This window comes from Nuphar pumila, chromosome 2 (assembly GCF_984573655.1).
Source record: "Nuphar pumila chromosome 2, dmNupPumi1.hap1.1, whole genome shotgun sequence".
In the NCBI taxonomy this organism is placed as follows: Eukaryota; Viridiplantae; Streptophyta; class Magnoliopsida; order Nymphaeales; family Nymphaeaceae; genus Nuphar; species Nuphar pumila.
The window spans coordinates 98,511,647-98,525,938 of NC_143250.1; the positions used below are offsets into that span (position 1 = coordinate 98,511,647).

Genomic DNA, 14,292 nt, shown 5'->3' on the forward strand with positions numbered 1-14,292 from the left:
AAGGTTTGACTCGGTCTGTAGCATTCTCGGTTACCACACTCAATTTTGAATAACAGACGTCGAGTGCATGTCTCAAAGAATGCGAAGTTTCTTCGCGTACCTGAAGAAGTAATCAGAAGAACATAAATACTAACCAATCACAGTTAACTTACTTTAGTAGTTCTTTACTTGCTACGTGTCTACAAAAAAATTGTTTGAACCTCATTTAAGTGGGAGTTTGTGATACCTGATGAGCAAAATGATATATTGCACGAACTTCAAGAGTTTCACACATGTAAAAGATAAAAAAGTCTTAACAAAGTTAACTATTTATGGTTTTGGTCTTCAATGAGCTTTAGCAAATTATGAAGTTTCTAAAAAAACACATCATTTTTACCCTACAATAAAGTCATTTTTCAATTTTTCTACTTTATGTAATCCAAAAAGTATTTTCCAAAATTCTCTTTCAAGTCATTGGAAATCTGGCGTGTCTTGAGGTCCTTAAGCATAACTCTGTCTTTTAACCTCGTCCTTTTGATAGGTTGGCGGCATTTGATTAGTGACAAAAATGTCCTGTATTAACTGTTCCTGTTCACCTCTGCAATGATTCTCGAGCATGGCAGCAAGAAAGATGACAGAGTTGCAAAAATAACTGTCCCAACTTGTAAATTTTCAAGAGCTTTTTAAAGCTATTGATATACAACTGTTTGATTTGATTCCCATTTGTAATTATGTTAAATAAGACTCATTTCTCTTCGATGTGTTTGACCCAAAGAGCAGATAGATCTTGGTCAAGTTTTTGGCATATTTCAAATTGGGGTTGTCCTTAGGTGGGCCACAGATGATTCTTTCTGGTCAAATTTGATGTAGTAAGCCTGGTCATGGCATCATGTTTGATGACCCCTTGCATTTGGATGCATGCAAATCTATTATGGCTGGAGCTACAAGCCACGCACACACACACACCTCACCTTTTGGCTTTACGTGGTTTGATATGTCAACATGGTAATGGTGCAGGTGGGACTGGACAGTCACCGCATGACATCTTGGTGATTTTTTCTCCATAAGGGTAATAAACGATGAATACTCAAAACATGGCAACATCTTTGGTGCGATTTGACTCATGTTTGCATCATTGAGGATATTACATGCATGTCCTCTTATTCATGCTCACATCATGCATGAATGAATGAATGCATACAGGGCTGTGTTGATAGAGTTAATCAATATTCACATGCCTGTCCCATGTGACCTGTATTGGTACACTTAGTTCAATGAAGCAGACAAACCTGACACTGGCTGTTGACTTTTACAATGACATAAATAGCATTGCATCTGGAAATTTGCAGGGGCACAAGGGGGTTTCCCCACCTTGGGTGCTGTTAGCCTGTTAGATTCCAACAAGTGTCAAATCTAATAATAACCATTGTCATTGACTTTTGAATTGAAAAAAAAAAGAAAAAAATAAATATTTCTCAAGGTATTTTGGGCATTTAAGAGAGTATATGCCATTAATTTTGCTTTTTTTTTTTTTAAATTTGGGGTATCTTCTGTCACCTGAAAATTAGTCACACTTCAGTAGTTTTCTCAAAGTCAAACCTATGGCCATAAATCACTCTTTCAATGCTCCACGTTTCCTACCGAAATGTCAGTGTAGTTGGATCTATCCATATTAATTATCTATATTATCTTTCTCTCTCTCAACTTTTATAAAATATTGCAAATATTTAAAGCTTAAATTTTTATTTTATTTTATCAAAAAACATGATTCAAATACAGTTTTCTAGCAAATCGATCGTACCAAACACAACGGTTTGGTTAGAATTGAGAAAACAATTGAGACTGCCGTAAGTAAGGTCTTAAGAAGCTACTCTACTCTCTCTGTAACAAATATCGTGAGATTTATAAAAAAATCTCTCAATAATATGGTGAGAAATTTCCTGAAAGTTTAAAATGGCATTTTCTCACAAGATTTTCAAAAGATCGCAAGATTTATGAAAAAACATAAATATTGTGATTTAAACGCAATATTTATGTTTTAAATGGTTATTTATCATGAAAAAACCATGTTTTTTTATTTTTAAATAATTTTTATTAATATTTTTTTTATAAAAAAATACTTTTTATATGTTTTAATTTAATTTTTTATTGCCAAGATTTTACAAAAAAATACAACAATTATGATTTTTTTTTAATTTCTCGCGAGTTTTTTGACGGACAAGATTTTACCCAAAAAAATGTTTGTCACTATGCTTTATACATATAGTAGAGTAGCTGCCAACATCCATTTGTGCCTACCTGCCTACGAGATTTTTGAAGTTTTTTTTTTGTTTTTTTTTTTAAATTTGATCGTATAAATGTATTTTACGTGTTTGATTTTATAGGATTGACCCTTGCATCATTTGATTCTTATGCACAGTTTTTTATAAAATTTAAAAATTGATCGTGTAAAATTTGTATAAATAGTATAAATATTCAAAGTTTATTTGTTTTTTCAAAAACATGATTTAAGTGTCATTTCTTAGCAAATCGATTATGCCAAACACATCTTGCCAGATCAAATTTAGAAAAGCAACTCTAAAACTTTCTTTCGAAGTACACTTATATATATTAAACAGGTTTTTCTGCTCTTTTAGTATTTTTTTTGCAGTTCCGACCTGGCAAATGTGTTGGGCATGGTCGATGTACAAGGAATCCACACCTGAATCATGTATTTTTGATAAAAAAATGATACTGAGAGCCTAAAAAGTTTATAAAGATGTTAGACGGTTGATTTTTTTAACCTTATAAAAACCCATCTGATCCCTGTAAAATCAAGTGCATAGATGACATCTGTACGTTCAGAATTTAAAAATAAAAAAACCCTGAAAAACTCATTTAGCACGGATCATTTTAGCACCTTGTTTGTACGTGTCAAAACTGAAAAAGTCCTCCGTAGCACCAACTGTATCCTGTTACATCATGATGATCATGGATTAATGATGATGGCTGAGATGATGTGGTGGATTAATGATGATGGCTGAGATGATGTGCAAATGGTTGTTTAACACCAAAACCAATCATTCAAACCAAAATTAAACAAATAAAAAAATAATAAAAAGCAGGAGAGGGTGTTGGGGGTCTGACTTTGTTTACCCTCTCAAATGTTTTGAAAAACCCAAGAAGGGAGATCACTGAAACTTAATTGATTGAAGCAAGAGCACTCCGTTTTATCCTCTTTTGGCTTACCTCCTCCTCTCTTCCCTCCCCGCTGTCCTTCCCTTGATCCTAACACCTCCTTCCCACCTTAATCTCCCTCTCTTTTTTCTGTTCTGGATTGGATTCCTTCTATGAGCCTTAATCCCTCTGTTTTGTATATTTCTTTGATTTTTTTCATGTTGGTCCTCTTCAATTCGAAAAATAATTGATGGGTATCTCTTGTTTTTTGCATACCAGCTCTCCTTCTCAAGCATAGCTTGTTTCTCTCGTTTTGAGTACCCAAGAAAGGCTTCACCTTTATCTGATCCACTGCTTGTCTTCAAGATTGGAGATCCCTAAAGAGGTTAGATGGTTACCACATTTTCCATTCTCCCATTTCTTGTGCATTTTGGATTTCTGGGGTTAGATGGGTTCTACTTGTAGATGGGTTTATTCAGTTTTTCCTTTGGCTCTGAATATATAGGCTAAGCACTATCATGAGTATTTTCTTGATAAACCCTAGAGGGGGAGCATTTCGGTTGAGTTTGTTCATCTTGTATTTGCTCAAGGTTCGAAGCAACAAAAACCCCCCTATATGTGCATCTCAAGGGTGTAGTGTAATGTTTATGGGTGCAGCAATCCTTGTTTGATTCCAAAGGCAATGGGAAATAGCATTGGTTGTCTTGTGCCCCCCAGAAATGGCATGGGTGGGGTTGACATAGACTTCCTGGAGCCATTGGATGAGGGGCTGGGACACTCGTTCTGCTATGTTAGGCCTGTGATCGAGTCTCCACCAATAACCCCGTCCAATTCGGAGAGGTTCACCATTGATTCCAGTACGATAGATTCTGAAAACCATTCTGGTTCATTTAGACAAGAGGCTGTAGAAGAGTCAGGTCTACAGAGACCCAACAAGAACATAGCTGAAACTACCTTTAAGGCCATATCCGGGGCGTCTGTGAGCGCAAACGCGCCGAGTGCACGCACTGTTACAGTATATGATCAGTGCAGCTTGTTTGCGGGCGACCCGCAAGACCGTGCTGCTTCGTTTGAAAGCACTGCTTCTTTCACTGCACTTCCTCTGCAACCTGTGCCTAGAGGATCTGGACCTCTGAATGGATTCATGTCAGGGCCGCTGGAGAGAGGTTTTACCTCGGGCCCTCTCGAAAGAGGCAGCGGATTCATGTCCGGGCCGATCGAGAAGGGCGTCTTCTTGTCCGGGCCGCTCGAGAACACTGACAAAACCAACTTCTCAGCACCACTTGCATTTGGGCAGAGAAAGGCTGCTCTTGGGAGATTGATGAGGAGCATGAGCAAGCCCATGAGAAATGCTCTTTCACGGACCTTCTCTAAGAATTCAGGGTCTGGTTGGGTGCAGCGGTTACTCTTGCACCCTGCTAGCCGATTAGTTTGGCAGTCCAAGGAAGCAAAATTTCGAACCGAAGAGCCAAGAAACTGTTTCGATGCTTCGGTAGCGTCGTCTGGCATTGGAACATCCGAGGGGGAGCGTACCAGTGCCCGCAATCTTCAGTGGGCTCATGGCAAGGCGGGTGAGGACCGAGTTCATGTTGTGGTGTCCGAAGAGCACGGTTGGCTGTTTGTTGGGATCTATGATGGTTTCAATGGCCCTGACGCTCCTGATTTTCTAATGAGCAATCTTTACAGGGCAATTGATAAGGAATTGGAAGGGCTGCTTTGGGATTATGATGATTACTCTGGATCAAATCCACCTGAATGTGGCTCCCAGAGTAAGCCTCATGAAGGTCTCACTAATATGCCAGACTGTAGAAATGAAGAGAATCTTCTTACTCAGTCATGTGAAGTGGCTTCCCATGATAGATTAGAAACTTGCCAAGCTGAACCAGCTGCTAGTAGCTCTCTACAAGCTTCAAGCACGGGAGTTAACGAATTGGAGAGATTTGTAGATGATTCTGACAGTGGTAAAACTTGTGCAGTTGGAGTTTCAGATGTACAATCTACTGAGGTGTCAGAAAATGTGCAAAATGTAGTTGTGGAGGAGAAGGTTTCCACTGGAAGTACCGCGACTGAGTTGGAGATATCTAGCGAAACAGGACATGGCCTGAAGAGTGATCTGTCAGGATTTGATAGGATGGTAATTGACAGCACCATAATGCAAGATAAATCCTGCACATCTCCGTCAAAGTTGGCGGGGCATGGTAGGAAGAGCAAGCGTCTTTATGAACTTTTTAAGATGGAGGATGCTGATTTACGCAGTTCGTCCTTAGGACAGGATGTTGACATGCAGAGAGTTGATTCTCTAGATATGCATTCTAATGCAGGAGCAGGTGATATGCACTCCAGAGAAAATGTACCAATGACACAGACTTTATCATGTTCAGGAAACGGCAAAGGGGATAGTTTTAGCAGTCTGAGAGATGATGGAAATTCAGTAGAAGGTGGAGGGCCAGTTGGAAAGGAATCAAATGACAGTGCCGGGGTTCCACCCTCTGTTACCGGGCCCAAACACATTGTAACGGGATCTCTGATTGGTTCAAAGCTTAGAAAAATGTACAGAAAACAGAAATCTTTGCGTAAAAAGTTGTTCCCATGGAGTTATGATTGGCATAGAGAACAGACGGATGCACCCAAGAGAGTGGTAGACTCACTTGCACCTCCTAGGAGATGCAAGGCAGGGCCCATTGATCATGCAGCTATCTTAAAAGCTTTGTCACGTGCACTTGAAATTACAGAGGAGGCATACATGGAAATGGTAGATAAAGTGCTTGACAAAAACCCAGAGCTTGCTTTGATGGGTTCCTGTGTCCTTGTGATGCTGATGAAGGATGAAGATGTTTATGTCATGAATCTTGGTGACAGTCGTGCTATCCTAGCACAAGAGAGATTGAATGACCACAACCTTGGAAAGGATGATATGAGGCATAGGATGAGGTCCAGGGATCCCTTCATTCACATGGAACTGGACAGAATTTCTGAGGAGTCCCCTATGCATAGCCAGAATGGTCAATGTAGTAAGATTAATAAACAGAGAGAGATCTCGCTCTGCAGACTAAAGATGACAGCGTTTCAGCTGTCCACTGACCATGGCACAAGTGTGGAGGAGGTAAGCTGTATATTTAAGTTGCAGAAGTTCATGCTTTTCGACTTTACTTTCCAAAATTAAAGTCTTCCTGTAGTATTTTTTTTTCATTTCACTTGTTTTTTCTTTATATCTTAGAACTGATTGAAAAATTAACTTCTTTAAATGATCCTATTAGAATTCCAAACTTGAACATATGGCATTCTCAATCTATATCTAGATCCTTGGATAGACCATAGATCCCTGAATATGTAGTCACAAGGTTTTAGGTTCAATATGATAATTCAAGGCAGGCTATTTAAAAATGTGGACACTTTTTGAGTTTCCATTGCAGAATTTGCTCACTGAAAAATGAACATTTGCTTGTTGTAGTCATTTGCATATGAGCCCAGACTGTTTAGCCATCTCATGCTGAGTTGGTTGAGGAACGGTCTGCTGGTGTCTGGAGATGTTCATTTTCCATTTTTACCTTAAAAGTTATTGATATCTTCCATCTTCTATTTCCATGCTTGAGCAATTCCTAATAATGATCTGAATACATATGTATTTCCAACCTCAGAGATTTTATCAAATGTTAGGTATCAAACTGAATGTGCAACTAGAAGTAGTTTGTTGATGGGACACATATGTTAGTTTAAGATTGAGTAGCAACCAGATGATAACTATAGAGCTGATATTAATAAAAAAAGGGACAACATGGTGTAAAATCTGTTCTTTATTGTCTTAATTAAAGGTACCACTTCAGTGTCTTTGTCTTAATATTTGTAATAATGGATTTGCCAACTTGAGGAAACCCATGTGATTATATATTAGGACTGCCTTTTCTCCTTGTAAATCTATTACAAAACAATCCTTTCAAGCCTTTCTCTTTGGGCCATTCTTCAGTAGCACAGATATGCTGTTTGGTAATGAAGTGAGTGAAACCCCATCTTTCATGTAAATGAGTGGTTATGGGATAATTACAGATTTCATTAACCAGGGACTAATCACCAATGATGGATGTAACAGGAAGGCCCGGTAAGGGTATTATAAACTTTTTCTAGATACATTTATGCATTTGTCCATACACAATAAGAGAAAAATGGAGAATCACCTCTTGTAATGGTGCCATGTTGGACATTGATGCATAGGCCTGTACACAGCAAGGAAAGACAAATTGATGCATTGTAGTCCTTGTTTCATATATTGCTGGCTATACAATCACTACCAGCATCTGCAAATCATGTCTCACAAGCTGCTGCATCGTTTCTACGCCTAAATCATAAAGACTGTGGAGTGTGGAATGACATTGCTGCTTAGTGTGTTGTTCATTTCATCAATTATTTTATCCTACACTTTATTGAGATTCAATTATTGAAGTTGTTTGTATTGGCTGTAGTACCTTTCAGTATAGTCTGTATTCATGTGCTCTTTTTTCTGCAAAATATACTTATATTAGCTTCATAAGCTGCATTACAGATATATCCAAATTAATACTATCAGCCATCAGGTCATGCCAACTGGCTGAGGAAATTCTATGTGTTAGCTTATAAATGGTAACTTTTTCTGCTTCCTACTTCCTTAATGATGTCGCTACTGGAGTTGATCGAGATCATTCAGTCTAATATCAAGAGTTGTTTTTTTTGGTGGGGTGGGGATAAAAACACAGGTTTTCTATAATGGCCACAGAATGACTTCAATTTTGTACATGCTGTGGTTGTAGCCCAGCTAATGTTATTAATGACTGACATTGATTGATGCAAACAGACAAATGGAAATAAATGGATTTTTTACTAGGATCTAATATGTGCACAGCTATGTAGTTACTTTGTTTATTTGATTCTTCTAATTTTTTGTTGCCCTGTGAATGACCTTAGCCTTAGCCTTAATAGCTCATTTCCCTGTTTGTGACTGCGCGTAGAACTTCCGTTTAAAGTTCAGATAAAGACTTGAGTTAGGGGTTTGTCTTTGTGCTTACCTTGTTTATTCTGTTCTTGGACGTCGACAATGAAGGTAAGAAGCTGCATGGTTTGGACAATAAATCAAAGCATCACTCACACGAATATCTCTTTAATTGTTTAAGCTATTTCAAAGTCATTAGGCAAAAGATGCAAAATCTTCCTATAAGATGTTTAAAACATGCATAAACTGATGCTAAGAAGTCATGCTTTGTGTTTTTAATTGAGAATGAAACCCATGGAATTCTGATACAGGACTGAAATTTTGCATGTCTTAATTAAAGGAAAATTTGAAGGTTGCACAACATGTTTGAAAGAAAAAGATTTCCTTTGGTGTAGGAAAGTAGGGATGACTTTTGATAATAAAAGTGTGGATCAAAGATAATGGACAGAAAGACAGCTGTTCAATTTAAAATTTGGCAGAGATTAAATACTAGGTTGAAGATTGGATAATAGATAAAGTACTTAACAAGGTCACTTAGGTACATTTTGTATGTGCATGCATATCATCCTAGTTATAGATATTGCTGAAATTTACAGTATGCCAAAATATTTTGTGAGATACACAGAAAATGAGTCTTCATAATATTTTGAAAATATTGTCATCTCTGAAATAACAGGAAATATCATAAAAGTATTGGAATCCTGGAAAAGCATTACTTCTACACTGGCACTTTCCCAAGAAAATGCATGCATGTGCATATACATAAATACACACGCTTTTCAGACTGGTGTGCAATCCCATGACAACTTGGAATTGGTTGATACTTCCATATACATAATATGTAAAGATGAACATTTTGAAGTTTTCTTCAAATTTTTATTGAAATATTCTATTTAATTGTCTCACATAAGCAAACCGCATACCCATATTCAGATACAAGAGCTTGCATATCTGCAGCAAAAAGGATGGATATAGGATGCAGGCTATTTTCTCAGATAGGACAATTAATGTGGAATGTTATTTATGCCTTTTTAGTGGAGGTGATTGATCCATACATGATTGAATGAAGTGTCCTGCACAGAGGACTAAAATATCACTATACCACCAAAAGATTGAGTTAATTGGAACAATAGATACTGGATGGCAACTTGATAGATTTCTAATATCAGCCATGTGGAGGAAAATACAAAGTCATTTTCTCCATCAGTGTATTCCATTTTTCAAAACATTAAATATAATTTGATTTGTACTACCTGTGTCATTAAGCTACCTAGAATGAGATGTTGCTTTGTGTGTCGGCCTTCTGGAACGTTTATTGCAATTTCTGCTTCTCCTGGTGATAATTTTGAAAGCAAATGCTAGTAAGCTAGAGAACCTACAATCTCAGACGTTTAGTTTTGAATGTTGTCAGTAGCTTTCCTGTTGGGATTGTACTAGGAGCTCAGGTGTTGAAAAAAGTTGGTGAAGGACCAGAAATGTAAAATCGACTATTATTACATAAAATTACTAAAACTCCTCCTTTTTGTGTAGGTGAAGCAAACGATTTTTACCTTCAGACAGTAGAATTCCAAATTTTGCAAATGATTCTGAAGTCACTTATGCCATGACAACTTAATGGGAATAATTTTTTAAAATACTGGTAGTTCTCTAAACAAATGTGTGGTTGGAACTGCATGTACTTTCAATAAATTCTTGGAAACACACCTCCACTGTCTATTGCTACTTTACATCATGTAGAATCCAAGAATTACCTTAACATGATCGGCAGAATTGTTGCATATGTAGTTGCCAGGATGGAAAGCAAATGAGACAAGCAGGAAAGATATGCCAGTGTCTCAACCATCCAGAGCAGAAATCAACATAGATGTGCCTTAGGTTGTGAAAAGAATTATTTTCTTTCATGTGGATTTGGAAGCTTGTGCTCAGATTTGCAGCTATACTAACGTTTTGAAAGATTCACTGTTATGAGACCATAGGACTAAAGGAGTTTGTAAGAGGGATTTGAACTTAAGCTGATGGGTAGTAACTGGTCTTGGATTTTTTTTAAGGAAACTCGTCTTCTTTGATTTGAGTGTGCTAATTTTGTCACACCATGAAAATACGAGGAACTCAAATTAAAGCTTCTGTTGGCAATGGTGAATATTTGATTTATTTTGTAAATAACCATGCTATGTCATTGTTTGATTTCACTAATAGACTGATAGCACTATTTCATGCTCACATTAGCTATTCTTGTCAGCTACTGTTTTTACTATACACATCTTATTTGGTGATTGCTGTCATTAACGTGTTTATTTTAGTTTACTATAATTAATATGCTTGTGTTTGAAGATCTTTAGTTTGTGCAGTCCGCTTGTTTTTTGCCTCATGTCAGCTGATAGATAAGCCTTTAATTTGTCATATAATACAAATTGCAAAATCTGCTGCCATTTCTTGTCACTGGGTTCGATTTGTTGATGAAAGTATTATAAGTAATAATAGTACTATAGCAATCTCTGCAGTTGCACATTGAGCAGTTAGTTTTCCAGTAGATGGCTTTGTGAGATTTCGATTTCTTTCTTTTTCACCTATTATATGCAGTAACCAAATCTGTTCATCCAGAATATTTAGGATGTTAAGGCAACCTGTATTCATTGTCTCAAGAAATAACAATGCTCTCAATGTTTTATTGTTCAGGAAGTTTTGAGGATAAAAGATGAGCACCCTGATGACAATGAAGCTATCTTAAATGATAGAGTGAAAGGGCAGTTGAAAGTTACTCGGGCATTTGGTGCAGGTTTTCTAAAGAAGGTTGGTAACATACTATTCCAGATCCATAAAAACATTTATCTGTTCATACAGCTTGCAGTGGCGATTTCTGGGGTAACTTTTCAGTGATATTTGTTCATAAAAAATGTTGGTATCTTGTGTGAAAATGTCTTCAAAGAGACAACATACACAAGAACACTAAGTTCTTAATGTGGGATACGTGCACAAAGGAACAATAAAAACACTTGGAACAAATGTGCACAAAGGCACAACACATTCAAAAGATCACAAATGCACAAAGGCATAAAAAATATGAATCTTTATTGTAATAGTGAGAGAGCTTTTGCTAAAAAGCTTAAGCATTTACAAAGGGGAATAACTCCTATTTATACATGAGAGAGGCCTTGGAGGGGTGCTCCACTCATAGACGTTAGAGCCCCTCCAACGGTCACAAAATGTGACTGTTGGAGGGGCCCAACGTCTATAAAGTGGGCCCCCCAAGGTTAGAAATAATAAAAAGAAAAAAAGAAAAACTAAAAAGCAAAAAATAATTACAATCATATTCAAAAAGCTGAATATGCGTAAAAGGTGAAAAGGCAGTTTTACCCTTATCGGGTTTACCCTTAATATATATATATATATTTATATATATATAGATACATATACATATATAATATATATATATATATGTATGTATCTCTATATATATGTATATATAGTGTACTTTTTAACATCTTGTTCATGTGAAGTGCATGTGTGAATAAACTAGGTCATGGACATTGCTGCATCTTGCATTTTCTTCTTCAATAAAGAGAAGTAATAGGATTCCTTACTAAAATTACAACATTATATGGACCTTCCTTTTGTGATTAATGCTACATACACATACATGTATCTGACAAGTCATCAGCTTTTGGAGAACCGGTGCATAGGATGTGATTTATTTTCTGTTTTCTTTACTGACAGGCCAAGTGGAATGATGCTTTGCTGGAGATGTTTCGTATTCATTACATTGGAAATTCTCCATATCTGAGTTGTATTCCTTCCATGGTTCATCACCGGCTATGCTCCAGTGACCATTTTTTGGTCCTGTCTTCAGATGGACTTTACCAGTACTTCAGTAATGAAGAGGTAGTATCACATGTTGAGTGGTTCATGGAGAATGTCCCTGAAGGTGATCCTGCACAGTACCTCATCACCGAGCTGCTTTTTCGTGCTGCAAAGAAAAATGGTTAGTGAACTCTCTCTCTCTCTCTCTCTCGTTTGATGCTGCAAGACAAGTACGTCAGCTAGTTGATATGCATTGACTGCATTGATCGGGCCTACATTTTGATAGAATGATTGACTAGCACATATGCAAGACATAAATGTCACTGGGTGCAGAGTATCTGCATTCTCCACAGGATCTCCAGGCATCACTGCTGCCCTTCTTTCTTCTTTCTTTTTTTCTCTTTTTTATGGAACTCTTGCCTAACCTCCTTTTCCCTGGCTGGTGGTCTGGTGGTAATTATTTCCTGTGCCTCCTAGACAGGAAAGAGAGAGGGTAAGTTGCCTTGGGTAAAAAAACTTTTTGTTTTACTTGTACAGAAGGGATTAGCAGCAGTGTGCCTCCTAGACAGGAAAGAGAGGGTAAGTTGCCTTGGGCAGAAAACTTTTTGTTTTACTTGTACAGAAGGGATTAGCAACAGTACTTTGTAGAATGAGTGGAGAATGAAGATACGATCTTCAAGCTATGTTTTACTTGTACAGAAGGGATTAGCAGCAGCACTTTGTAGAATGAGTGGAGAATGAAGATACGATCTTGAAGCTATGTTTGTCAGTGATGTCTTAAAATTATAAGGAAAAAAGAAGATGCCCTCTTCAAATGCAAGGTTCTTAAATATATGGAGAAGAAAGATATCCTGTACAAATCGGATAAAGATGTACCTTCTCAAATTAAAAGTGCTTCATAAAAAGCACCGTCTTTTTCATGAACATTACTTGAGGACATGTTTGCAATGCCCTGTGAAAGTTGTATTTTTACAAGTTCCTGTGATTGAAAATTCACAATCACATCACTTTCTCAAGTTTTAGTGAAACATGAGAAAGTTCAAGTCGTTATTTTGATTCTCACTTGAGGATGCCCTTCCCTTGAAACTTGAGAAAATTGGTCATAAGACTGATCTTGTGACCAACAATCACAGCTTGAACTTTCTCAAGTGTAATGGTTCATTCCACCTGTAACAAAGCAAGCATGCCCTTCACTTTTTTTTTGTAAAATCATTTTTATCTTTTTTGTTTCCACATCTCAGAAACCTAAACAAGTGAAGTAATGATTTCTTGACCTAGCTGTAGGTTTGAAAAAACAAGTCTTGACATGGCTGCTGCTGTGAGCAATGTAATGGAATTTTTTCCCCTAAAAACACCTTCACCTTTTTCATTGATTCCAAAGCTGCCGCTGAATGTTGTTTAACTGGCAGTAGAAAATGATATGAAATCGTTGTTTGGGTTCTATCTTGGTCACCTGTATCACTACTAAATTTACATATGCCCCAGTTCAGATTCCATGCAATCTCTTGTGCATGCATGTCTGTTATCACCAGAGGGGTTACCCATATTCTCATGACGTATAGTAGCCTGACAACAAATAAGGTGTAGGAAAAAAGAGATCATAGAATCTCCATTGAACACGAGCAGCATGTTCAGCAATCTGATTCATCCTGACTGCTATTGATAAGTTGCATTGAAGGTGTGTCTTATGATGTCATTATGTATGAATCACTTCTATTATTCTTTGCAGGGATGGATTTCTATGAGCTGCTGGACATTCCTCATGGTGATCGCCGAAAGTATCATGATGATGTTTCTGTCATGGTGGTTTCCCTTGAAGGAAGAATTTGGAGATCATCAGGCTGATTATTTTCTTGTAACAGGTTTCAAAGAAAAGCTTTTTTTCATATGTTGCAGCAAGTTTCAAAGAAAAGTAAATTTTTCCCTCTTATTTTTCTCTACCCTTGCTCTTCTTAATTTCCTTGGCAGATCTCATCCACATTCTACAACAAAATAACAACCATGCCACCAAGAAAGTGAGAAGGGTAAAAAACACTTTCAGATACAATCATCTATGACTATTTTGGCTCAGGAAATGTCGTCATTATTGGTTTCAGATCTGAATTGATTTCCAAAATGATTCAGAGAATCTGCAAATTAAGACTTGAACCTAATCGATCTGAACCGGTCAATTTTTATTTTTTAAATTTAAAAAATAGTAAAATTCAAAAAATAAAAAATTAAGAAAAGGGCCAACTCAACCCTTATTCAGCCAGAATCTGCCCGACTGATTTTTTAAGAGGGCTAAATTGGTCCCTTTATTGAATGGATTTTGAGCCAATACAAGATTCGATTCTATTCTGACAAACATTGTGCTCATGCCAAAAAACCCTATCAGAGCGGTATCTTCAACCAATGTA

General features: G+C 37.1%; 1 protein-coding gene across 1 annotated transcript; it reads left to right on the plus strand.

Annotated features, from left to right (window-relative positions):
- Positions 1-3,160: 3,160 nt before the first annotated feature.
- LOC149846347 (protein phosphatase 2C 32-like) lies at positions 3,161-13,821 on the plus strand. Its single transcript, XM_089996310.1, has 4 exons — positions 3,161-6,238; positions 10,772-10,885; positions 11,810-12,074; positions 13,623-13,821. Exons 1-4 carry the CDS (start codon positions 3,818-3,820, stop codon positions 13,736-13,738), a joined length of 2,916 nt encoding a protein of 971 aa, XP_089852436.1. The 5' UTR covers positions 3,161-3,817; the 3' UTR covers positions 13,739-13,821.
- The last annotated feature ends 471 nt before the right edge of the window (positions 13,822-14,292 follow it).